At 49.6% G+C, this 26,458-nt stretch overlaps 2 protein-coding genes across 4 annotated transcripts; both read right to left on the bottom strand.

The window, feature by feature from the left end:
• Nucleotides 1-961: 961 nt before the first annotated feature.
• Nucleotides 962-14,731, bottom strand: ACADS (acyl-CoA dehydrogenase short chain). 3 transcript variants are annotated; one of them, XM_090063676.1, is made up of 10 exons: nucleotides 14,619-14,731; nucleotides 14,375-14,544; nucleotides 8,086-8,235; nucleotides 7,766-7,877; nucleotides 7,389-7,540; nucleotides 6,546-6,716; nucleotides 5,003-5,140; nucleotides 4,510-4,605; nucleotides 2,623-2,679; nucleotides 962-1,908 (listed from the first exon to the last, which is right to left on the bottom strand). In XM_090063676.1, exons 1-10 carry the CDS (start codon nucleotides 14,662-14,664, stop codon nucleotides 1,756-1,758), a joined length of 1,245 nt encoding a protein of 414 aa, XP_089919802.1. In that variant the 5' UTR covers nucleotides 14,665-14,731; the 3' UTR covers nucleotides 962-1,755. The 3 variants fall into 3 exon arrangements, with proteins under 3 accessions (XP_089919802.1, XP_089919804.1, XP_089919803.1); XM_090063678.1 differs by lacking the exons at nucleotides 14,375-14,544; nucleotides 14,619-14,731 and adding an exon at nucleotides 9,902-14,353; XM_090063677.1 differs by lacking the exons at nucleotides 962-1,908; nucleotides 2,623-2,679 and adding an exon at nucleotides 2,702-2,923.
• A 169-nt stretch (nucleotides 14,732-14,900) lies between these two features.
• Nucleotides 14,901-23,506, bottom strand: UNC119B (unc-119 lipid binding chaperone B). Its single transcript, XM_090063263.1, has 5 exons — nucleotides 23,256-23,506; nucleotides 22,030-22,143; nucleotides 20,782-20,893; nucleotides 20,419-20,591; nucleotides 14,901-19,585 (listed from the first exon to the last, which is right to left on the bottom strand). The coding sequence occupies exons 1-5, from the start codon at nucleotides 23,467-23,469 to the stop codon at nucleotides 19,473-19,475; spliced, it is 726 nt and encodes a 241-aa protein (XP_089919389.1). The 5' UTR covers nucleotides 23,470-23,506; the 3' UTR covers nucleotides 14,901-19,472.
• Nucleotides 23,507-26,458: the final 2,952 nt, after the last annotated feature.

Raw genomic sequence — 26,458 nt, 5'->3', positions numbered from 1 at the left:
GGGTTGCTTTCCTGTAAACCGACAGGAAGAAAAGCCGAAAGCGCTCAGGCCTTTTGCCTAGGTGGAATGCAGAACTGAACTTCTAGAAAAAGAAAACTGCCTGCAGAATTTGCTAACAACTGGCATGCTTAAATAGTCTTTAAACTACACAATTACTGAAGCTCTTTTTCAATTGAGCTGAGCTGCTGCTAGTTCAGGTCCAGCCCTGCCATACTCAGTGCCAGGATTTCTAGCAGGGTGGAGACTTGATATTTTTTCAGTTTATTCTGTTTGTGCCTTCCCCTACCCCTCTCCAGCAACCTTTAAATATATAGATGTTTTAAAAGAGAGGCAGATCTAAGGTTTATGGGCAGGTGGTATAAAATGCATCAGTCTCTCAGCTCCCCTGATACCATGAAGGAGAGCCAGTAACCCATGTGGCAAGTGCAGAGCAATAAAAAGAGCTCCGATTTAAAAGCAACAACTGGATGGATTTGAATCTGTGCAGTGAGACCATATCCCTCTTCAGTTAGAACTACAAGGGGCCCAATTCCATTTCACCTACTGGGCATCTAAGTGGACTTAAACAGCACTGGAAATAGAACGGCACTCAAGTTCCTAAGAATTACCACGCTTATGTTTGTAACATGCTGGCACCTGACCCTTCAGACCAAGTTGGAGAAAAGCAGTCAGGGAGAGGAGGACCTGCCCACCCTTTCTAGTAACAGTTCTTCAGGGTCTTAAGCGGAGTGGACTAGAATCTGGCCTGAGTGGAGTGGAAAGAGATTAGTATCAAGCAGTGGCTCTCTCAGGTCCAGAAGCCAGGAAATCTGTTCCATTTTCCATGACTTTGAGTTTTAATGTCTCCAGTGCTTCCTGTACACTCTGCCACTTGAATATGTGACTGCTGTCAGGTAGGCCCCCCTCAACATATCCTGTTTAACCCATCCTGATTTTTAGAAATGAAGACAAATGTGTACGCTTCAGTTGGATGTCTGCAGACACATCTTTGCTGCCATTAGTAATGGAAATGCTACAGATGCAGGCAAAATAATGAGCTCTTACACAACAAGATTCAATGTGCAATTCATTAAAAACCAACATGAAGAGGTAGTGCAACAATCAGTCTAGGGTAGTGCAAATGGACCTTACTCTCAGTTGGTACCCATGGCCCCAATGTAAGTGACCTTTAAGGAAGTTCGCTTTGTGCCACATTCCTACCGTCAGAGCAAAAATCTACAAGAACAGAACACATTACCTCTCCCATTTGGACTTTTCACATTAGCTAGTAATTAACCCCATTATTTCAGTTTAGCTTTGTCATTGGCACCAGGTGAGGGCAAATTATCTTTAAGTGATGTGACAGGTATAGGAAAGGCTAATAAATGCAACCAGTTATTCAGAGATCAGAAGCGGAGCCATCCTTACCAAGATTATATATGCTGGTAAATTGTGTGGGAGTCTGAGGTAGTAGCAGCATCTAACACCAGCTGGTCAGTGACTTGTCAAAGCAAACACTCTCTTTTAAGAGCCCTGAGCCTTCTTTTACTATGAAGGCAAGCTTGGTGGTAGAGCCTTTCACTTGTCACATTTATAAACCCAGAAGACATGACATTTTTTTGACAAATTGTGTTAGCCAATCCCTTCCCCATACGGGATCAGCCTGTTTACCAAAACAATTGTTGGACAGACAAAGACATTTTCACCTTCTCTCATCCTCCCTTCTGCACACCGGTTATTAGGCACTTAGACTGGATTCTTCTCCAACTAGCTGCTTTAGCCCCGGTACTCCCTCAGCAGCTGACCTGCTATCACCAGTCTCTGGATCTCACTGGTTCCCTCATAGATCTCTGTGATTCGAGCATCACGGTAGTGCCGCTCTGCTGGCATTTCTGTCACGTAGCCCATCCCGCCTAGAATCTGGATAGCCTGAAACAGGCGGCAAGTCACAAAAAGGTCAGTCAGAGGAATGGGGCAGTCATCCCAGAAACCCTGTGTACTCCCTTTGCCTCACATGGGGCTGCCACCATCATCCAGCCTCTGTTGCTGAATGACCAAACAGCACATGGGAGGCAGCAGTGCCTTTTCTCTAGGAATTTGTTTTCATTAGCCATCAGAGCTCACCCAGCAAGACAGAAGACCAGGGACAGGATGAGGTGCAGCTCCTGCTGCATAAAGGGCACACCCTGGTGTTACTACTTGCCCCTTCTGTAGTTTCAGTGGGAGCTGCTGTCAGCAGTTAGGTGCTGAGTGGAACAAGTGTTATTGACTTAAATGCTTGAATAAGCAGTGGCATCTTTAGTTCTCCCCAGCAGTGACCCTGCTTGTGCCTCCAGCTCTCCCCAGGCCCTGCTGTGTGTAGCCTGAAGTAGTGGACAGAATAATACAGTGCTGCTGAATGGTTGTAAGCACCAAAGCTAGAGTTCCTTGGGCAGTATGTGAGCTACATACATCCCCACCAGTATCATTACCGTTCTAGGCCAGGCAAGGATGGACACAGCTGAACACTTGTCACCCCTGTTCTATCCCTTCTGTCGTCTGACAGGAGAGGAGCCCTTCCCCCAACCCCTACTAGCCTGTGATTTGGGGTTGGGAAGAAAAGGGGGGGGGGAGGAGCAGTAAAAGAGTTCTCTAGATAATTACCTGATGGGAAATGGCAGTTGCAGCCTCTGATGCAGCCAGCTTGGCCATTGCAGCTTCCTAAAACACACACACACATACTCAATGCATGTTGTTAAAGCTGCATGTCTGCACAAGGGGACCAGCAGTCAGTGTTCCAGGGGATGCTGAACTTGGTGAATATGTGCCCAAGGCAGAGGCATAGAGTTGTGTGGATTCTAAGCTACAATTTGAACCTCCATGGATAAATTATCATTCCTCACCTTTTGAGAAAGATCTGCAGCTGTGGGAAAACACTGGCCGTAACCAGAGAGCAAGGTGGGGCCTGGAGAGAGAGGAAACCAAACAAAGCTCTTCACCTAGCATGCATCTCCTGTCTAGGCTGCCATATACACCAGAGCTGCTTATTACTATGGGGCCACTGCATGGAACACAAAGCAATGTCATACCACATCAGGCCAGTGGTCTGCTTTGGCCTGGATCCCACATCTCCGTGACTGGCACTAGAGGGTTCAAAGGAAGCTGTGAAGATTTATTTGGATGAGTTATGTACTAATAATGTCCAACAAACGTTTCCTCCTCACACTAGGCAGGAAATGGGTTCATATCCAGTTCTTGTAGCAGTGCTGTTCTTACCAGTGAATCATTTTTGAAGGTTGTAGCCTCAGTGATATGTTCTTAGCAGTATGTTTTGCAGATTAAAGAGAAATGGTCCATTTTAAAGTAGGGAATGGAGTATATGTGCGCATGTGATTTTTTTTTTTGGGGGGGTGTCTGTTTACTATTGTTGCTGTTAGCCTGGCAAGGAAAACATCCCTTGCTTTGTGTGCTTGAGGCACTGGACAGCCTTTGGTTGGTCTGTTCCCTCTTCTTGCTGGGATTATTGTACAAAGCAACAGGGAAAGAGAAGACATTTACCACTCATTTAAACACCATCCTGCCCTGCCTTTACTGATACTCAGAGATCCATACATGCATGACATAGCTGAACTAGGAACCCTCTAACTGATAACCGGGGCAGGAAGGGAAAGGGGGTCTTTGAAAGTAGATAACTGGGTCCAAGTCCACTAATGAGGCCAGTGCTCAGAAGGCCATCACAGTACATGGAGGAAGGCTGTATATCCCTTGTCCTCTACTGGGCTGAAGAGATGGGTGGATTCTATCTGCTGAAGGGTGGGTTCTCATTCCTTGGAGAGAGGACCCACTGCCCCTCCTATATCTGCTCAGTGGGCACTTTGTGTTTTAGGATCATAGAAAAAGAAGCCTTAAATGACCTCATGAAGTTGCCTAATCCACCCCCCTGCTCAAACCAGGAGCATCCCTGACTAAACCATCCTGGCCAAGGACAGAGATTCCACAACTTCTCTAGGTGGTCTGTTCCAAGGCTTGGCTACCCTTAGTCAGAAAGTTCCTCCTAATTTCCTCTGCTGCAGCTTGAGGCCACTGCTCCTCATCTTGTTCCCTGCAGCCCATCTCCATCCTTTCTGTAACTGTTCTCCAGGTATTTGAAGACTATTATCAAATCCCCACTTGGGTCTTTTCTTCTCCAGACTAAACAACCTCAAGGGTGTCAGACAGGCAGCTGCACACCAGGTCCAGCCTGCCAGGCTACCGACAGGCCAACAGAAGCTGAGGTTGTGTGACTGGGGGCAGTGGCCTGCCACAGAATCCAGGGCCCTTGGGTCCAGGGTACCAATGGACATGGTGATCAGTGGCAGGAAGGTGAGCAAAGGTTGGCACAGCCCTAGTTGCCCTCCAGCTGCTCCATCCATCACCACCACTGTGGCACCAGCTCCTTGGTTGTCAGCCATGCTGCCATCTCCACCATATGCTGCAAGCACCATGCCAGAGCTGGAGTCTCCATGTGTTCTGTGCTAGAAGCAGAAGTGATAAATGGAAGGATGGACATACCTTGGTGAAGGGCTTCCCACTGTCCTTCAACATGGCTGCTCTCCAGGTCAGCAGGCGCGCACTCTCCAGGGCTACTGCCATGTCCGCCAGCTTGAACTGCAACAGACACAAACACCTCAGGGCACAGCCTTACTTCCCCCAGACTCTGAAGTTCTGCTTAAATGAGAATGTGTTGATGAGTCTCCGCATCCCAGGCAGTCTCTCCATACTGTGGGGGACACTGAAGCAGAGGGAGCCCTGTGTCCCAGCTGTATGGGGGCCCAGGCAGTAAGGGGGCCCAGTGCCTGTCAACACAGCCAGGCCTGTGTGTGCATGAAGCACTTGTCTGTGCACATCAAGTTAAAAGCGCATCACCTTTCAGTGGTGAAACCAGTTGCTGCTCTACTCTACATGCCAACTCAGCAGTATCAGTTTGTGCTGAAATGAAACACTCAGAACCAAAGTCCCTGATGTTGGCAGAAACAGGACAACGTATTTCAGTCTGACCACTTACCTGAATAGCCTGCAGTTTAGTAATGGGTGAACCAAATGCCACTCTCTTCTCCGCATAATCCACAGCACAGTCCAGAGCTGCCTGAGCTATTCCAAGGGCCTGGGAGGCGATCCCAATCCTGCCTGTGTCCAGGGTTTGCTGAGAGACACACAATGGTCATACATCCAGGGCAAATACCCCTGCATTCTTCCCTACACCAGGGAGCCAGAAATCTGCTGTCCCATGGAAGCCACATCCCATCCTTTCCTTCTCTAGAACAATCTCAGTGTGTGAAAGAATAGAATGCTGCAATATCTAGCACCTCCAGCAAACATTGGCAGGGCAGGAGGGAAGGGAACATGGAGAGAAAATAATCTAGCAGAGATCTTGCTGCTTTGCAGAAGGGTGGAAGTAAAGGGGAAACTATGAGCATACGGGGAGTGGGAGGACCAGAAAAGTGAAACCAGCCCCCAGCCCTGCATGGCTGCTCCTGCTTCCAGCACACACCCAGGTGTGTGAAGTCTCACTCCTTCCCCAGCAAGCTCCATGTCTCTGGCCACATCCCAAAAACGACAAATGAAGTGGGCACATCCAATTTGACACATCTTAAAGGGACCTGATTTTAAATTGCGAAGTGCCCAACTCTGGAAAAACACAAAACTGGTCACATTTTCATATGGAACACTCATAAACCAGGAGACAAGCCCTGGGTCAGTGGGTCTGAGCAGGTAGAGCACTCATTTGCTCTCAGGGACACAAACTGTCCTTTCCTTTGCATCCATTGATGAGGAGTAAATAATTAAGGGCCTGGTTAGTGAGTGTCAAGGTTGCTGCACATCTCAGGAGAGTTCTGACACTTTTTCACCCTCTGCTTTCAAACCACTGATTACATCTTGGAGCAATTCCAACAGTGCACTTAGCATCAGTGTTGCCTCCCCCCTTGCTCAGCCAGGCAGAATTTAATTAAAAATGGCAGCAGTTTGCAACACAGAAAAGTGCTACCGCTTCCCTCATAAAAGGCCTTTTTTTTCAAGAAGGGGCCTTTTAACCCAGACTTCTGGCAGGAAGCCTGCACAGGCCTCAAGTGCAAAAGGTGCACTGGAAAAGTAGTTGTGGCATACACTTGTGTTGTAAGGCACAATCTTGTTCTAATCCTGCTGGGAGAGATGCTCACTCTCTTAAGTGTCTTGTTTCACTGCAGAAAATCTGCTGTCCCCTATGTGCCACTGAGACCTCTAGGTTTCAAACTTTCCCTCTTTGAATTTCATCCATGTCTTGGAATCGAGCCTGAGACCTCTGCATCCAGAAGCACAGACTCTTGCCTTATCCCTACCAAGGGATCTGGAGAGGTGGTGAAAGGTTTTGTGCTGCCCTGCAGGCAGATCTTTAGATGAAGTATGAAATTTGAGAGGTGGAGGAAAGGGTCTCCTGTAATGAACCTACCCCTGCCCGCCCCTACTGCTAGTGGCCCTAGCCTGACCAGAAGAGGTCTGACTGGAAAGCACTGTACAGGGCTGCAGTCCCTTGTCTGCACCACATGCTCACAATCACAGCTGTCTCTTACCATGGCGATTTTGAAGCCCATCCCCAGCTGCCCCAGTAGATTGGCTTTGGGGATCCGACAGTCCTCAAATATCAGATTGGCGGTGGAGGAGGCTCGGATTCCCAGCTTGTCTTCTTTCTTCCCCAAGGAGAGACCAGGGGTTGGCATGGGAACCAGGAAGGCACTGATGCCCTGCAACAAGACCCAGGCTGGTAATATTACCACACATCTCCCATTGTGCAGGAGACAGTTCTTCCAGGGAGTGAAGGCTTAATTCCAGCTCACTTGAGTGGCCACAGGAAGGGAGTGGGATGGAAAAAAAGTCACCACTGATCACAAGGGTGGTTAGTATGCAAAGAAGGAGAACAGTGGTACCCCCTGCAGTACCATCTGCTCTGCTCCAGGCTCCCTGGGATACAGGCTCAGAAACCCATGGGAAAGACTATTCAAATACCATATAGCAGGGATAGGCAACCCCTGGCACAGGTCCTAGAGCGTGGCACATGAAGACATTTTGCTCAGCATGTGTGCCTCAGGGCAGGTGGCAGGCAAGGGGTCAGGGCTACGTTGCCATAACAAGGATTGGGCCATTCATGTCTCCCCTGCTGTCTGTCCCTGGTATGCCAACATCTTAGAAATTGAAGTTGTGGGTGTTTTTGGCAATCTGACCAAAAACACTGCTGAGTCCTGCTTTTTCCTTCTCTTTCTCTAGACCCCATCTCCAGGGTAAGGCATAGAACCTTTTTACCAGGTATCTGCCACTCTTCCACTACATGTTGTGGGTTCCCTCTACATGGCTGGCAAAGTTAATTAAGATACCACATGCTCAGGGCTGCATATAGCACTATAACCAACTAGGCTCACCTTGTGTTTCTGGGATTTGTCTGTAGTAGCAAATACCACAACAGCAGAGGCATCCCAGGCATTGGTGATCCAAGCTTTGGTGCCATTCAGGACCCACTCGTCACCATCCAGTGATGCCACTGTGGAAGCAGCTCCTGCATCACTGCCATTTCCTGAGCAAGACACCAGGCAAAACAAAGCCAAAAATTCCTGTTCACTCAAGCAGTTAGAAGCAACACAACCAAATACGCAGCAGGTGTTACAAGGGGGGGTAAAACGAACCACCTTCAGCTGCTGCTAAGTTCTGCAAAGCCCCTTTCTAAAGCAAGTCTAGGGTGAAACCACTCCCTACTTTTCAGGCCAGGAATGTTAACTCCACTCCCTGCCCCAACCATTACCTGGTTCACTGAGAGCAAAACACCCTATCTTGTCTCCACTGGTGAAGGGTGCGATCCACTTATGTTTCTGCTCTTCAGAGCCAAACTTCAACACTGGACCTAAATACAGAGACTGAAGAGAGAAGTTGTGTTTATTTACCCTGAAGAAGAATGCAACTGCTGCAACCCAGCACCATCACAGGCAATGCACAGCCCAGGCACATTCCCATCCTCTATCTGTACAGAGATCTGCTCCTTTCAAATGCCACCTTTGTTCCTGACTGAGGGCAATGTTCACCCCCCCTTCCCCACAGGGCTTCCTACACAGGAGAGAAGCTTACATTATTGACGCTCATGATGACCCCTGTGGAAGCACAGCCCCTGCTTATCTCCTCCACAGCAATGGAATAGGCCAGGTAATCAAGCCCTGCCCCGCTGTACTCCTCCGGCACATCCATGGCTAGCAGCCCAAGGGCTCCCATCTTCTTCACCTACCCACAGAGAAAGATCCAAGAGTGAGGCTCTGTAGCACTGACACCCAGACAGAGTCCCAGTCACACACACGTGCGCGTGTGCGTGCATAGATTTACACCTGGGTATTGCACACACAGGCACAAAGGTACATGCAAAGAAAATGTCCCTCAAGATTTCAATTTGGGGGGAGGGGTGGCAATTTTGAGTGGCCAAGCATCCACAAGTCACAGGTGCTCATTAGGGTTGGGCTCTGGTGGATTAAGGGTGAGCTGGGCTCTGCTTGTTGCCCTAAGACAAGACCAGCCCTGGCTGAAGCTGGAATTACCCTGAGCTGTAAAACTACAATTTACTGGTCCCCTCTTTGCTCTCTTTTATTACTGTGAGGATGGGAGGAGGTAACCAGCTAGAAATCCAGCTTATGCAGTCATCAGAACTCCACCTTTAGTCTTTTATATTGTTTAAACTTCAACCTACACCTGCTTTAAAAATGGGACTTTAGGGAATGATTGACTGGAGAAGACCAGCTCATAGGAGATAATCTTAGCTGTTGTGCTAGACTCAAGTCCCAGTGCCTCTATGTGTTTTCTGTGACACTGAGGACATGGCCAGCATTTAATAGGATGAAGGAGGGACAAAATCAGGAAAGCAAGCACTGGCCAGAGATGTTACATACAACCACAAGGCCAACCAATAGATGAGGGAAGCTGTGGGTCTACCACTCAGTGGTGAGGGAGAACTATCAATTTAGAAAACGCAAAGGTGGCAGAGGTGCACAGTGATTACTTTGACTTGTCCTTCACAGAACATGAAACTGCAACCAAACAGCTAACCACAACTCATATACACAGTAGCAGGGAAGGGCTGCAGATAATAGTAGTAAGTGTCAGAAGTTGAACTATTTGAACGAACTAAATCAGCACAGCCTGAAAAAATTATTCCAAGTTGCTAAAGGAACAAGCTAAAGAATCTCAGACCTCTTAGTACTAATATTTGCAAAGTCATGATAGATAGGCAAAACCAGAGGCTTGGAAAAGGACTAATATAGGGCATCTATACATGAGTGCAGAGTCTGCTCCAACATGCTGGAATTTCAGTGTCAGAGCAGACTTGATTAATCGAGTCTGCTGGAGTGTGGCAATTACTGCACTCCAGCAGTCTCCTGCATCTCGTGCATCAGTGTCCGCACACTTAAAAATGGCAGGGGAGATTTATCTAAAGCTCATAGAACAAGCTTTAGTTCAAGTGCCTCTGCTGCCATTTTTAAGCACAGGGACACTGAAACACAAGATACAGACATGCTTTAATTAGAACGCTCTAATTAAAGCCCCCTCCCCCAACTCTGGAGCATGTGTAAATGTGCCCATAGTGCCCATTTTTAAAAAGGGGGAGAGATCATATGGGGAATTAAAGGATCAGTCAGTGTGACTTCAATGCTTGGGAGTTATTAGAACAAAGTGTAAAATGATCCACTTGTAAACATCTGGAGAACGAAAGGGTGACTATGCCAAACTGTCTCGATTTCCTAATTTGACTGGATAATTTCTTGGTTGATGAAAGAAACACAATGGACAATGCTTACCCAGACTTTAGAAAGGCCTTTGTCAAGGACCCACACTACAGCCTCATAAGCAAAATGGAAAAATGGGGGTAGATAGAATTCTCATTGCGTGGGAACATACTTACTCAAACAACTGGAAAGAGTAGCTATTAATGGCTCAACATCAGAATGGCAGGTGCTCTCAACTGGAGTCCCACAGGGCTGAGTCCTGGATCTGGTACTATTTAATCAGCTTATTAATGACTTGGATGCAGAAAAAGCTCACTTCCAGATCATGTCTGCACACAGCACAAACCTGGGAGAGGCTGCAAGCTCTGGACCATACAATTGGAATCCAAAAGGATCTTGATAAATTAGAGAAATACAATACAGACAACAATAACAAAAAGCAAATGCAAGACATAGGAAGGGGTAGCAACAGTCTTGCACTGGTCAGCCCTCAGAAGAAGTGCTACATCTGCCTTGAAGAAAGATGCAGAAAAACTGAAGAGGTTCCAAAGGTGAGTGACAAGGTGATAAAGAGGCTGGGATGCAAGCTATGTAGGGAAAGGGTGAGAGAACTAAGTATATTTAGCTTGGAGAAAGGAGATTAAGAGGGTGGGGGAAGGGAGGAGAGAGAGGGAGGGACCCAACTAGTTTTCAAACAACTGAAAAGGCTGCCATAAAGAACAGGGAGAACAACTGTTCTCTACCACGCAGAGGGCGTGTGACACTGGGTTTAAACTGCAAGGTGGATTTAGATCAATTCTCCTGATTCTAAGAACAGGACAATGGTACAAATATCCACAGAAGTTGTGAAATCTCCTTTGCTGAAAGCTTTTAGGAAGAGGTGGACAGAGATAAGGCTGAGATGGATTAGTAATAACACACCCTGTATCTAAAGAGGGGGCTGAACTAAATGATTGCTGCCGTCCCTTCTAACTACATGATTCCATTCTATGATGTAGGTGTTACAAAAATAAGTCAGTGATACTTCTTGTTTATTCCATTAGAATCTGCTTTCCATTCTTAAATTAATGTTTCCCCTCCTGTCCTAACATGCTACACATAAAGTTGAGAGATAAACTGACCAGCTGAGGAAAATGAAAAATGGGTACAGGATCTTTGACTCCATCAGGGAACACATGGGCAACATCCCCTGGGAGGCCAGGCTGGGGGGAAAAGGAGTCTAGAAGAGCTGGCTGTACTGTAAAGAAACCTTATTGAGGGTGCAGAAACAAACCATCCTGAAGTTCAGGAAGAACAGCAAATGTGGCAAGCAATTAGCTTGGCTTGGCAGAGAACTCTTCAGTGACCTTAAACGCAAAAAGGGAGCTTACAAGAAGTGGAAACTTGGACAAACAACTTGGGAGGAATATACGAATATTGCTTGGGCATGCAGGGATGAAGTCAGGAAAGTCAAAGCACAATTGGAGTTGCAGCTACCAAGGAACATGAAGGGTAACAAGAATGGTTCCTACAAGTACGTTAACAAGAGGAAGGTCAGGAAAAGTGTGGGTCCCTTACTATATGGAGGAGGCAACCTAGTGACAGATGATGAGGAAAAGGCTGAAGTACACAACGCATTTTTTACTTCAGTCTTCATAGGCAAGGGCAGCACAGTTTGGGGAGAAGGTGAGCAGCCCTCAGCGGTGAAAGAACAGGTTAGGGACTATTCAGAAAAGCTAGACATGTATAAACCCATGGAGCTGAATGCTGAGTGAGTTGGCTGATGTGACTGCAGAGCCACTGACCATTATCTTTAAAAACTCGTAGCAATCGGGAGGGCCCGGCCGATTGGAAAAGGGCGAATATAGTGCCCAACTTTAGAAAAGAGAAGGAGAATCCAGGAAACTGCAAACCAGTCAGCCTCACCTCAGTCCCCAGAAAAATCATGGAAACCATTTCTAAGCACTTGGAGAAGAAGGTGATTAGGAACAGTCAGCATGGATTCACCAAGGGCAAGTCACACCTGACCAACTTGACTCCCTTCTGTGATAAGATAACCAGCTCTATGGATGCAGGGAAAAGAGATGGATATTAGAGGTGTATCAATATATTGTTCTGATACTGGATCGGCACTAATATAAAGAAAACTGACTGTACTGGAAATCAGCCTGATGTGGCCAGTCATTTGGCTGATAAATGCCTGTGTGTGTGCGTGACAGCGGACCATGCAGGCAGCGAGGAGCACAGCCCAGCAGCATGGAGAGCTGTATGCAGCTGGTATGTCTGTTGTGGTGGAAGGGGAAGGGGCGTGGGGGGGCAGGTCAATTCCCCTGTGGTGAGGGAGGGAGTGGGGCAGGGGTTGGGGTAGGTGCTGCCCAGCTGGGGCGGGACACAGAGCAGGAGGGAGCCACAGCTTGTCTGGGGGGTGCGGGGGAAGGGGAGTGGCTCCCGCTGCTGCATGTACCCTGGGAGGGCATGGTGGGGGGGGGGGTGTCATGTGCCCCTGGTTCTGCATGGGCCAGGGTGGGGCAGGCTGCAACTGCAGGCTGGGGCCAACCTCCTGGTGGGGGTGGGGCAAGCAGCAGAGGTGCTGGGAGGGAGGCTATGGGGAGGGGAGGCTGCAGCAAAATCTGGCATGGGGCGCCTACCCCTGCCCCACTCCTTCCCTCAAGGCAGCGGGCTTTAATCTGCCACTCCACACACCTTCCCTCACAACAGGCTTATCAGCTGGACACAGCTGTATTGGAAATTGGATTGGTATCAGCTGATATGCCTCCTTAAAAATTGTCTATCAGTATCAGCTCCCAAAATCTCTATTGCTGCACCCCTAGCGGATATAACATACCTTTGACTTTAGCAAGGCTTTTGAGACAATGTCCCACAGCTTCCTGCAAGCAAGCTGAAGAAGTATGAGTTGGATGAATGGACTGTAAGGTGGACAGAACACTGACTGGACTGTCAGCTTCAACAGCTAGTAGTCAATGGCTCAATGTCTACCTGGCAGCCAGTATCAAGTGGAGTGCCCCAGGGGTTGGTCCTGGGGCTGGTTTTGTACACTATTTTAATTAATGACCTGGAAGACAGCATAGAGTGCAAGTTTGCACTCAGCAAAACAAGTCTGCATATGACACCAAGTTGTGGGGGCATAGTAGATACACTGGGGGATAGGGCTAGGATTCAGAGAGACCTAGACAAACTGGTGGATTGGGCCAAAGGAAATCTCATGATGTTCAACAAGAACAAGTACAAAGTCTTAAACTTTGGATGGAACAATCCCACGCACGAATACAGGCTGGGGGCTGATGGGCTGGGCAGCTCTACAGAAAAGGACCTGAGAGTTACAGTGGACAATAAGCTGAATATGAGCCAGCAGTGTGCCCTTGTTGCCAATAAAGCTAACAGCATACTGGGCTGTGTTAGTAGGAGTGTTGCCAGCAGACTGAGCAAAGTAATTATTCTTCTCTATTCAGCACTGGTGAGGCCACATCTGGAGTAGTGTGTCCAGTTTTGGGTCACCCACTACAGCAAGGATATGAACAAGTTGGACAGAGTCCAGTGGAAATGGTTCAGCCTGGGGCACATGCGTTCTAAGGAGAGGCTGAGGGAACTGGGCTTATTTAGTCTAGAGAAGAGAAGACTGCGGGGGAATATGACAGCAGCCTTCAACTACCTGCAGGGTGGTTCCACAGAGGATGAAGCTGGACTGTTCTCAGTGGTGACAGATGATGGAACAAGGAGCAACGGTCTCAAGTTGCAGCAAGGGAAGTTTAGGTTGGATATTAGGAAAATCTCTCTCATCGGGAGGCTGATGAAGCACTGGAACATGTTACCTAGAGAGGTGGTAGAATCTCCATCCTTGGAGGTTTTTAAGATCTGGCTTGACAAAGCCTTGGCTGGAATGACCTAGTTGGGGATGGTCCTGCTTTGAGCTGGGGTTTGTACTACACCAGTGGTTCTCAACCTTTTTTGTACCAAGACCCATTCATAAACATTGATGGCCAGTCCTGGCCCAGTGTTCCTCAGTCCTGACCTGCTGTCCCATGTCCCTAGGCCCCAGCCCCCCTGTGTGTGGGGCAGGGGGAGCCCCAACCAGCCCCTCACAAGCTGGAACTCTGCCAGCCCATAAGGGAAAGGCCATCTTCCCATGTTTTTCTCCTTTAAAGGAGAATCCATTTTTAAAAAGTTTGTTGATCCATTTTTAAAGTTTGTTCCGGACCCTATCACTAGCAACTCACTTTTGGTTCGTGACTCTCAGCCTGAGAAATGCTGGACTAGATGAGCCCTTCCAACCCTACTTTTCTATGATCACAAGCAGGGGTAATATTCAACTGAAAAGCCTTTCCAGGTCAAATGTACAGCCCCCCCGCAGGTGCAGGCAGGAAAACGAGGGAGGAAACTTGTTTTATTTATTCTTAAAGGATGAGATTTGTAGGCTCTGATTCCCCCCTTTTAATTGGAAAACATGCACCTTTACTTGTGTTAATTTTGAAAGCAGGCGCCGGCAGCGGCCCGGCCCCTCGTCCCACCCGCTGAACGAGGCCGGAAGCCCCGCGTTTATTGCTGTGAAGCATTTCCCCGCCCTACGCAGCGGCTCCGCGTTTGCCCGAGGGCCGGCGGATGTAACACGCTGACTGCGCCCGACACGGAAGAGGCGGCGGCGGCGGCGGTACCTGCGCGGCGGGGAAGCGGTGCTCGCGGTCCAGGCGCGCGGCCTCGGGCACCAGCTCGCGCTCGGCGAAGTCGCGGCAGGTCCGGCGCAGCAGACGGTGCGTCTCGGGCAGCTCCGCCGGCGCCGCCGTGTGCTGCCGCCGCCGCAGCGCGCCCAGGGCCAGGGCCAGACCTGCGAGGAGCGGGGGGTGAGCAAGGCCCGGCCCGGCCCGGCCAGGTGGGCCCCACAGCCCCCGCCCCCCTCACCTCTGGCGGCAGAGCCGCCGCGCTGGGAGACCAGCGCCGCCATCATCCTGCGCCGCCCCGTCACGTGACCGCCGCCTCAGCACGCGCGAGCGCCCCGCCCCACGTCCAGGGACGCCCCCCGGGCCCCGCCCCCCGCGGGCGGTCACCAGGACGCCCTTCAGCACGCGGGGGACGGAGCCCTGGCTCCCTGCGCTGGGCACGCGGGGCCCCCGCCCCGGCCGAGCCCCCCCCCACGCACCAGCCCCCGCGGCGAGCGAGCAAAGGAAGCTTCGGGCTCGGCTCTTGTGAAAAATCTCCGTTTTATTACTATTGCTTGTGACAAAATAACATTTCATACAAACGAGGGGCCTGGGTTACGGGCCATGGGGAGAGGCGGTGGGCTGAGGTCCCGGAGGGAAGGCCAGGCTGGAGGGAAAGAAATCAAGCAGCAGCCCTGATGCTTTGCACATTCTCTGAGAAAAATATCTTTACAAAGAAAAATAGACTTGTGTTACATCTTGGCTGAGCTCCTTGTCCTTTGTAAACGAAAGGCACCCTGCTGTCTGTGCCCCAGGATCCATCTCAGGGCCAAGGAAACAGACAGGCCAGGTCTACACTGGGAGGCCCCCCGGGCACAGGGCACTAGTGCACACATGTCCAAACTCAAGCAGGTGCTGTGGGACTTGTCCCCAAGTCTGATGCAGGCAATGAAGCAAGTAGCAATGCTGGTCAGCACTGTGACTGGCTGCCCACCCTCAGAGAAAACCAGTCACAAGATACGGTATCATCCTCCTCAGCACTTGTCAAAGCAATGCCTCAGCTCCAGAGCAGACTGCACAGCAGCTTGCCAGCAACCCACGGGGGACACCTGATGTGCTTACACACAACATCCTTCTTTTCTAGGAGAACTGAAGTCAATGCAGGTAGCTATGGTATTTGCTGATGCTTTCACCTTCCTCAAACTTTACCCACTGTTCCACTTTACCCACTATCCCTATAAGCTTTGTCCTCCCCCTTAAGCTCCAGGGAGATGGCAGTGTTTTATGATTCCAAGAACGCAGGATATTGAGCCACATGCATCAGGCAGCATGTAGCCTAACAGCTTGACATGACAAGAGAGTAGAGCATGAGACAAACACAGGGGAAATATCTGGAGTGAAGGATGTCATGAAGCACAGAGCCTCAGGGTATAGTTAACACACCTTAGCCATCTCACTGCTCCACCGCTCACCATCTTCCTAATTCATTTCTGGCTTTCAAAATGTTTTGTCCATTATTCTTATATCCTGATTAGGGAAGCAGAATGGATGCCTTGGCCTAGAGGGCTAAAACGGACAGATAACTGCTGTTTCTCTTTTGCAAAAAGAGATGCGCCAAAAGCCATAAGGAAATGCACATAGGAAAATGATTCATACCCAAGGGAAAGCAGGGACAGCAACACCTGGTCCATATAACACTAGGTGGCCCTGCTGCACCAGCTGCAGTACAAAATCTTCAATGACCCTTACAACAGCTGCCCAGGAGGGTGGCTCTCTCCCCTTGCACAGCATAAGATCCTGGAGCACAGAGTGCTTCAGGGAAGTCAGACAAATACTTTTAAGGATTTAGTGTCAGTTTGCATTTTTAGTCCTTTTACTTCTCCACACAGTATACACAAACTCCCTATCCTCTTTCCAGCCCAGCATAAATAGAAAGGGATATTTTCACAATGATCCTGCCCACTAGCTCCTGAGGCAACACTTAGTCTCCTTCATCTCTTTAGTACCTGGCTAAGTACTACTCTGGAAACAGGCTGTTGACTTGGGGATGCGGGGAGAATGAGAAGGGCTTGAGGTTCCCACTAAACATCATAATCCAAACAGAGGACAAGCTGATGGTGAGAAAACACTCTTGTGATCACGTTACCGAGACCCAGATCCCTGTTGCAGGGATGCAGCCGATGAAAGAAGGAACACTGGAGAAGTGCTTGGGAAGGAAGGAAGGTAATCCCTGACCTCCAAGTCACAATTAGCACCCCCCATTGCAGGGCTGTCTTCTTATAGGGATTTTCACCTCAGGGCACCTTACTGGGGCAGCTTTTTACAGTTGGCAGAACCAAACAGTGGTTGAGCTGGGAGCGTTCTCTGCCAGCTGGTGAATACAAGTTACAGTTTCCTGTAATCTTTTCTTAGAGCTGAGGACACCCTGACAGGCAAGACACCCTGAGCACACCGGTCCTTTCTTCTTCCCACACTCTTGTAAGACAGCCCTTAGAAACTGGAATGAACCCCTCCCCACAAGATCTAACACCCAGTCCTAGGTTTCAGCCTGGCCTCAGGCTGAGCAGATGCACTCTGCAGAGCAACCACTAGATGGCACTGAAACATCCCAAAATTCCACCTGTGCAGAGGGTACCCGTACTGTTTAAAGGACAGGCTGTACAACCCACTTACACATGCCAAGAGATAGAGGTAGAACACTCCCTATTGCTGGCTCAGTTTATTTGATATCCCCCTTCTCAGTACTTCATTCTCAGTCACCCTGACACCAGATAGAGATCTTCCTGTTCATAAAAACAAGGAAAAGGAAGTTGCTTCAGACAGAAAATTAAACCAAAAAAATGGCATTTGAAGGCACCTGGATTTATACCACACACAAGGTCAGATCTTGGGGAGTCATTAATTGTCTCCTGGGATCGCTCTTCATGCATATTTCTGGGGAGGGGATTCTGTCCTCTCACAAGTATCATAGTGAACTTGTGGCAAAAAAAGGATCTTTCATTCTTGCCAGAGTATCATACAATGCCTACTGCAGACAGTCCTAGGAAAATGACAGCTTTGCTGCACCTTGCACAAAAGCTCCACCAATTCTGAAGTGACAATCAATGGGATTCCATAAACATTTCTGGGAATGCTGGAGAAGGTAAATAACAGCAGAGCTGTCCTGCTCCTCCCAGCTTTCAAACACCCAAACCATAGCCGTGCTTACCTTTATCCCCACCATGTTCCCAAGACGCATGCACCTGTTCCTGATTACTGCACTGCTCCTTTCCCCACCCTGCTAAGACATCTGTGGTAACCAGAATTAGCATTCTCCCCTATATCAGGAGATCCTTCCATGGTCCCTTCTCACTGGGTAACTGGTCCTATGTACCAAAGCTAACTCAATTCATCTTTGCAGGCAAAGATCAAATAACTTTTACACACAGCAGGATGCTAATAGGCCCCTGGCAGTAATGTCCACACTTGTGCTTTAATCACTATTCTGTCTACTTTGACTGTTGCTTGCACAACAACCAGTAACCCACTCCTGTTATAGTAGACAGGAGACATTGTCTGATGGGAAGCAAATAGTATTGGTACCAATAAACAATTTGGTCTTGACAAGGTCTAAGTATAAGACACCCAGAGGCCTGACTGACCAGCAAAAGGACTGGGGACAGAGAATGCCAGTCTCAAAATTAGAGTACTGTCAGCCACAGAAAATCATTTGTTAGGGTAACTTTGCGTAGCATACAGATAAACCCCTTGCCTCACTGCCCAGAGCACATCTGACTCCTTTCCCCCACTACTTGACAGATTACTTTTCACACCAGGTGCAACACAGGTCAGAGACATATCCTTTGGCTTGATTGCTACAGCAGCCATTGTAACTATCTTGGGAAAGGAAGAAGTCACTGGACCTTTCCCAAACCACAAATATGAATGAGCCAGCAAAACAGGCAAATGGCTGCCCAAGGCCCAAATCCATGTGATTTAAGAACAAAGTCAGTTCTAACTCCTGGGTCACGACAGGCAACTGCCTTACGACACTGCCGGAATGAGATGATTTTGGCAGCTAGGAAGGCCCAGTTTAATACTAGCACAAGCCTAAGCACCATGAAGTAGCTGAGCTGGTAATACCATTGTCTCTTACTATAATACCTCTGTGAGGTCTTTCAAGTTTATATATCTATAAAGACAGAAAACTAGGAAGATAATAATACCTGCCATGCAGCATGTTCCTCTGGTGACCATCCAGATCCTTCCCCTTCCCGAGCCTCTAAAGGGGGAGTACAGACCACAAATAGCAGGAGAGGACATCACATGCAGAGGGAAGGAGGAAGAAAAGGTGAAGGCAGCAGGCCTAACTCAGCACTAAGGCTGATCCCTGCTTAGAACTCAAGGAAAACGGAAGCTGTCAGGCTGATTCAGTGACCTATTTAGTAATCACCTCACCTTTTCTCAGATCAAGTCCCTTGTAAGAGACATACTTGTAACAAACTAAGGAATCCCAGACAGATCAGGACCCTGAACACAGGAGGAAGATTCCTGCAGTATTTAAAGCTGAAGTCATCCCTTATTTTAAATCCTCTTGGGAAATGTAGGGGTGCACCCCCAAGGCAATCTCAGTCATGCACACACAAAATGACCTGCTACATAGCAAAGAGATTATCTATCCAACATAGAAGAGAGCTGCCCTTCAGGCTTCACTGGATACCTGAACAGGGCAGATTTGCATCCCAAGAAATAGCTTACCCAGATGTCAACTCTCCAGTAGGAGCAGTCTGCTCACTAAATGGAACAAACCGGAAGCACTAAGAGCATGACCTAACTATAAAAAAACGTAACATCAAACAGAGCCATATAACCTCTGATCCATAACTAACTGTGGTACCATCAGAAACAAAGACAGACAGAGGTGAGGTACATAAAAATTTGGGCAGGGGAGTATTGCAGAGATTGCCTTTACTGCCATGACAGCCACCTCAGCCTTCTTTGCTTCATGGTTTGAGTCTTTTTGGGAGGAGGAAAGGTTCAGCAAAAGGCCTTGCTGCAAGACAGCAGCCCTGTGCCCCTCCTACATGTCTGGAATGGTTAGCGGTAGCACAGCATCCCGTCTGGCTGAACGCAGTGGTTACTGCCCCCCGTTGTAGGCATAGTCGGCCTTGTTGTGCATGATCAGCTTGTTGTCCACAAAGTAGAAGCTGTCTGAGCGGGTCTCATAGGGGTTTTCAACCATCAGGCGGACTGTGGGAAAGAAAGCCCAGTTATACTTAAAAACAATGTCTGCTACACCACCGCTAGGGGAAAGCAAGGGACAGAAAATCACCCCAGAATCTCTGATACCCAGCCTCCATGCAAGTCCGAAAAGCAAACTTCTAAATGGTGAGCCCCAGGAGCTCTACACAGACCCATTCTATTGTCTATGCACAGGGTGGAGGTCTTCAGGCTGTAAAAATTAACTACTTGGGAGTAGATCAGTTTACAGATATCCAACAAGCTGTCATGTCATTCTTCCTGTAAGACCTGATATGCAGCCAACACAAGTTGCACACAAACTCAGTTCAACCTCTCTTTGCCAGACATACCTACAGAGAAACATGGGGCATTGAGCTGCTCCCATCCTGCAGGGGTATAGTGGGTCCTCTAACAAGACTATATAGGGCATGCTCAGAACCTGACATCACTGATAGCCTTTTACAGGCTCCTGACAAAAAGCAAGCCCTGTTCTGAAGCTGAAAAGGTCCAACTTCAAAATCTTGAGAAACTATGATCACAGCCTCCCAAATCTTGTTGCCTCAGATTATGGAAGAAGACACTACATGCAAAAGGTCTGTGACTGAGGTCACAGGCTGTTGACAGCATCGCACCCAGGCATCAAACAGGGCTTCTTCAGCTCTCACTCATGCCGATGGAAAAATAGCAGCAGCAGGTGACAACTCTGTCTGCGTTACACATCAGCAATGCAACCCAGTTCTACCTGGTCCCAGTCCTCTGCCCCACCATACAACCATTTTTCTTCTTAGCGAGAGAAGAACTGAATAAAGCAGGAACTCAGCAAAGGAGGAATGGGTACATACTGAGATCCTCTGAGAGCTGAGGGAACTCATAGATGTGTTCACACGTGTTCCTGCTACTGGGGATGCAGAAGCCAAAGTCAAAGTCAAAGTTCTTCAGCAAGCGATCCCGGAAGTAATGCCTCTCAATCATTCGGAAGTTTGACACTGGCTTGTCTCCCACTGTGAACTCCACTCTGCAGGGAAAATACACCTCATGAGACCAATTCATTTAATAGTGAGCGGGGCGCAAATCAGCACCTTACCATGTAGGTTGAACTGAGTTCTCACTAATCCAAGGTTCAGTTTAGTTATGAACTGACGGGGCTTGTACCCAAGGCTCCCTAGAGGCTTTACTCTCTCCTCTTCCTACAAGGTTTTACTCACGTTGCACCAACGGTCCGCAGACGGAGGAACGCTGGGGTGAACTGGTAGCGAACAAAGCGGCCTGCACTGGTGTCCAATTCTCCACCATCATCGTCCTCCTCTTCATCTTGCTCTGGAAAAGTTCACCAACTCAGTTAATCTTCTGATAACTTAAGTGAAACCAGCTGACCAGCTCAGAGCTGACAAGCAAGCCACCCAGGGAAACTGCTCAAGCACCCAAGACTGCAGTATCCAAAAGCTGTTTTTTGATCTGTTGCTAGCCCTAAATCGTTAACATGGAACAGTTTCATAACAAATTCCACCACAAGTAACAGGATTTGTTGATCCCTATGTTCAAAAACATGTTCAGGAAATCAGTTCCGATTGCTTGCCTCTCACTTGCAATATTTACATCCTGCTTACCTTTGGCTACCTGTATAAAGGAGGTTTGTGGAGCTCAGGCAATTATATTTGTTTAATACTAACCCATTTTTTTCAGGACTCCCCCAGCCCATGTATATCTCATGAAACACTAACAATGGCAGCACATTTGTACAGCACAGATTCCCCAAATGCGACATTCTATTTCCAACAGCCTAGCTGAAGTAAGGAGGTAAAGACATTTGGATATAGCATTCACAAGCTGTCTAGGTCACTGTAAAAAGACAGTATCAGTCCAGAGGTGCTCAGCAGCAACTCTGAACTCTATTGTATCCAAGACATCACTTCTAAGAGAAGAGTTTAAGTTCTACAGAAAACACATGACTATAGCTGGCCTGACAACAGTTTCAAGGCTGAAAGGATTACACACTCCCCTCTGACTTCTATGGCAGGCTCTTTCTATCGAGCCTAAGGCACATTCACGTGATCAGAGGAAGCTCTGTGCTGTACATCCTCCATGGAGAGAGGATTTCAGTCTGTTCTCATGAGTACATTTGCTTGGCATGCTGTATAACATACACTAGGACATCCCCAGGCACACATATCCTCCATCCTGCAAGATAGCGAAAGGCAGCACAGGACAAGGTGCGTGTCTTGCTATCCTGCAGTGTTGGGTGGTACCATATTCAAAAACACTGCACTACTCCACATATGCTGCCTCCCAACCCAGAAGCAGTGTAGCTGCATTTATGTATCAGGCAGGCTTAACACCGCTGAGCATACCACTCCAGGCCATAGTCAGTATGCATTGCAGACATGCCCTGAAAAACTAGTATTTGGCATGCACGGCTCGCCATATTGTATACTCCACTCGTCTACAGGTCCTACCTGTGGCAGATGGCTTGGCAATTTCAAAGAGCACTGTCCCAGTCTCAAGGTCCCGGATCTTGAACCTGGTGAAGTCGATATTGTAAATGTTGTCTTCAGGTTTGCATAAATAATCTAGGAGAAAGGGAAATGCACTTAGGAGAACCCTTCCCCATTAGAGTCCAGATGAAAAAACAGTAGTGGGGGATGCCATAGCTAGGCCTGAAAGGACCTCCTTCTCCTCTCCTGCTTACCAAAAGACTTTCAGCTACACTGCCTGAACCCAGTCTTCCTACAATGGGGCACTTCCCCAGAAGCTTCCGGAAGGACAGAGCAATGGGGGTGCGGGGAGACAGAAGTCCAGACGGTTCTGGAGGACAGAGCATGGAAGGGAAAGCCAATACCAAGGATTCAAAGGTTCGCGGAAACTTGCACTTGACAAACTCCAGCTGTCCAAGCAGTGCAAAACCAGAGAGAGTTGGTGTGATCTTAAGTGGACAAATTGGTTTTAAAAGAGCTGCACCCATTTAAACCACTAGTATTTGGCTCAGGGTTTGGTTTTGTTTTGGATCTGACACCGTGCAAGCCCAAACACTCCCTTCCCCTACAAACACAAGAACAGATGGGTGAAGCTCTGGATCCTGCCTGGCTAGTCAAACAAAGCAGCAGTCCAGAGACCACCAACTGGCATAGGTTAAGTACCTAAAAGCTGTCACAACACAAGGAAGTCCTGTGTAAACACAGAACGAGAGGAACAAATGGCTGGTAAAAGACACGCAAGCTGTTGATTAGACGGACTAAGCAAGGCAGCGCAGATGCGCAGCTAGGATCAGCGCTGACGGAGCCACCTGCCCAGTGCACTAATCCCATCCCAGGGACAGGGAGGGCAAGGTTATTCCCTGGGCCGCAGTCCGGGGCAAGGTGCCACCCGAGCAGCAGCATTGCACAACAAAGCCAAACGCTGGGGGGCTGGAGGGAGCCTGTCTCCTGAAGCAGCCTCGTGACTTCGTGGAAAGAAAACGGGGGCTACAGGGACATCAACAAAGAAGGGGCCGAGGACTCAGGTGGGACACGAGCAGGACCTTCAGGGCACCCTACACGGGCCGCGTCTGCGGTGGGGAAGCCGGGCGAGGCCCCCCGGGGCGCAGCGCTGGGTCCGTGCCCGGTCGCACTTCTCCCCCGCCCGCGGCTGCTCCCCCGGACGCTGCCCCGCCTCCCTCCGGCGCGCCAGGCCCGGCCTCACTCACGGTCCGTGACCCGTGCCAGCGCCAGGACGTGCTCGGGCCGGACGGTCTCCAGCGCCAGCAGCTCAGCCTCTGTGCAGGGCGCTCCCGCCCGCGCCGCCGCGTCCCCCGAGCCGCGCCGCCCCCGCGGCCGCCCCAGCCCGGCCCCGGCTCCCGGCGGCGGTTTCTTGTCCGGCGCCGGGGCCGCCGCCGCCGCCCTCGCCTTCGAGCCGCTCATCGCCCCGCGCCGCCGCCAAGATGGCCGCCGCCGCCCGCCGTAGCTATGGGAGCGGGGGCGGGGCGCCGCGGGGTCGGAGGGCAACGCCGCGCTGCCTAGCAACGGCGTGACGGGAGTTGTGTCCCTCCCCCCGCGAGCTTACTCGGGGCGAAGCTAAGCAGGGGCGGCCGCGTGCGGGAGCCGGAAGGGAGACCTAACCATGGTCAGTCGTGGGTCCCAGGTCCGGGGCGCCAAAGGCTCTTCACTGCAGTCGCAGGCCCCTGCCTTTGAAGGCATCCGGGAGCCATTCTTACCTAGGCAGGCTGCTGGCTCAGAAGTGCTCAGCCAGGATCCTTGGGCTGCTGCAAGGGCAAGCACAATTCACTAGATAAACCCAAGACTGCCAACAGGACCCCCGATCAGGGACTGATCCTCTCTGCTCAGTCTCCGATGTTTGCAACAGGCTATCAGTTTTCTGTAGTAAAAAAAAAACCAGTGACAACTCAAAGCTGAGGGGCCCAGGCTGCCAGAGGGACCACGCAGCACGAGCCCCAGCAGTCAGGGGCTCAGGCCAGCTCCAGGACATGCTCTGGTCTCCCAGCATCTTGACCCCAGCGCAGGACTCCTCAAAGCTATTGCCAGCTCCCACCGAGCCCAGCAGAGAGGGGGCAGTAGGGAGGAGCAGGGTCCAGCACAAGTGCTTGGATTTGCAATGCTCTTCTAGGCCCGATTCAGCCTTTTGGGAGTCCCTCTCCATTAGAGCCAGACAGCCTCATGGGAAGAAAAGCCCAGAAGAGGCCGAGCAACCCATCCCAAGCGCCTGCTCTCAACAGACACAGGTGCAGACACCTTGGAGTAAGACCCAGGCAGTCCTGCATCCTTCCTGCAAGCTGAGTGCATGGCCTGCACGGCCCCAAGACCAACATGCGAGCCATGTCTGACCTGTCACAGGCAACAGGTGCATCAAAGCCCTTCCCCAAAGACGACAACAGCCGTGGTTCTGCCAGGGGTCCCCACTGCCTGCTGCTCTGCACCCGACCCCTGTGGCCCATCCACTCCTGGGCACAACACGCTAAATGGCAGGAGTGCTGGCTATAAGCAAGGCTCTGCAGCTTCACGCTCACTCCAGGACACCCCGTCACCACATGCAAACAGCTTCAGCAGGACTTGCCCAGGGTGTGTGGTGGGTCTCGTATTGCTAGTGCCATCATTGCAACAGTGCTGCACCCTGCGGGGTTCACACAGCACTTGCTTTAAATAAGCCTAGACGGATCTATTTTCCTAGGTGGATGGAGCCCTTCCTTCCTGTAGCCACAGCACATCCTTGGCAAAGCAGACACACCTGGGAATTAATGGAAGGAAAAGGAACTGCTCTACTCCCACATACTATGCTTTGGGGTCTGATTTATCCTGTAACTACAGTGCCCAGTTTCTCCCATCTGTTCTCATGAGCACTTGGCTCTCTGCAATCAGATTTGGAGCAGATAGCAGCACTACTGTATTGTTCATTAATTTAATCAAGTCAAAAAAATCCTCTGGGGCAGCAATTTAATTACAGAGAAGGTGGTTTTCAGTCCTGAGAGAGGCACAGATCTTTCAGGGAACAGCCGCAAGTCCCTTTATTTAATGAAGGGAGCTGCAAGTGAGGTGTGGTTTCTTGATCTCCTCTGGTGGCTGCATAGGCCCCATGCTTGGGTCATTTGAACTATCTAATTAGCCCAAGCATGTCCCCCTTTCCTACAAAGGGTCAGGTGTTAGGAAACCCCTCTCCTCAGGATTTCCTCTTGCTTAGCCCAGCGTGGAGAATCCTGTCCTGAGGCACCAACTCCCCCTGTGTGTTCTATAGCGAGTCTAAGCCCAGACCAGAGGATTTCACCCCAGGGTGCAGGAGCCTTTGGCAGGCACCATGGGGCTGAACCTTGCAATGTCCAAGTCCCTCTAAGGAATCTAGACCCAATTTTTTCTTCTCTGGGTCTCCCAAACTCACTTCATCTGGCATCTCCCATCCTCCCCCTGCAGGTTTTTAAGCAGATGAGGCTGTCGAACAGGGCTAAACCAATCACCTGGTCAGTAAAATCCTATTCGTCTGCCTGGGGGGAGGGGCAGCAAGATTGGCCCTGCCTGAAATAGACTGCAGTAAATACCTACCAGCCAGGGACAGCAAATGTCTGAACTGTGGTTGGGAAAAGCCCTCTGCTGTACATGACTATCCCAGCCTTTTCTTTTCAGGCTTCACTTTTCCAATCTTGCTACTACTGCAGCTGAGTGAGACAGTAAGGACACTCTCAGGCACATTGCAGGTAACAACAAAACCTCAGTCATTTCATATTCGCTTCTGCTGCAGCTTCTCCTCTTGGGGAAATGTCATTTTTCACAGTGGCACAGCTGTGACCTGTTTCCTCTACTCAAACAGGGTGCCACAGACTGTTCCTCTTAGCTGTCTAATCAAGATCATCTCTTGAGGAAGGATGTTCTCAGTCCGAGTGCAGGGGGCCCTGAGAACACAGAGGGAAACATGAATTGCAGATGAGGGGTATGAGCTCATTGGATATCATCTCTGGTGGAGCTCCCCCAGAGCAACATCCTTAGAAGGGAACAAATTTCATCAGACAAAAAAACACAACTCACCTTCCTTTTAGTCTGGTTACACACCTAAGGGTCTTCTAGGGGCTACATCTGTCTCCTCAGTGGAATGGGAGGAAGGCAAGAGGCACTTTCTTCTCCCTGCCACCTCCTCCCAGGCAGATGCATTCAGGTACAAAGTAGGTAGAGTTCTTCCTTCCTCACAGGCCACAGCCACCACATTGACTGGAACAACCAGCCAGGTCTTATTTACACATGCAGTGCTACTGTCTTATCATTGATAAGAAGTGCCATGTGTTCACACATTCTCCCTGCCATGGCTCTGGGCATCCTTCAATTCAAGCTACCTCAGGCAGTCTTACCCATCCAGAATCCCAGTACTGCAGGTAAGGCTGTATGCCTCAAGTGCTGCCAGCAAAATGTAACT

Source organism: Crocodylus siamensis, chromosome 9 (genome assembly GCF_052110815.1).
Source record: "Crocodylus siamensis isolate JL-2025a chromosome 9, ASM5211081v1, whole genome shotgun sequence".
Taxonomy (NCBI): Eukaryota; Metazoa; Chordata; order Crocodylia; family Crocodylidae; genus Crocodylus; species Crocodylus siamensis.
This window is presented reverse-complemented; position numbering and strand designations above follow the sequence as displayed.

Coding starts and splice junctions, on each gene's coding strand:
- ACADS (XM_090063676.1), bottom strand. CDS start 14,664: ATGATGGCGGCGCTGGTCTCCCAGCGCGGCGGCTCTGCCGCCAGAG. Junction 5,141..6,545: donor TGGGCTTCAAAATCGCCATG/GTAAGAGACAGC, acceptor TGTGTCTCTCAG/CAAACCCTGGACACAGGCAG. Junction 4,606..5,002: donor CTAAACTGCAGGCTATTCAG/GTAAGTGGTCAG, acceptor TGTCTGTTGCAG/TTCAAGCTGGCGGACATGGC.
- UNC119B (XM_090063263.1), bottom strand. CDS start 23,469: ATGAGCGGCTCGAAGGCGAGGGCGGCGGCGGCGGCCCCGGCGCCGGAC. Junction 20,894..22,029: donor TGCCAAGCCATCTGCCACAG/GTAGGACCTGTA, acceptor GAACTTTTCCAG/AGCAAGATGAAGAGGAGGAC. Junction 19,586..20,418: donor TCAGCTCTCAGAGGATCTCA/GTATGTACCCAT, acceptor TCTTTCCCACAG/TCCGCCTGATGGTTGAAAAC.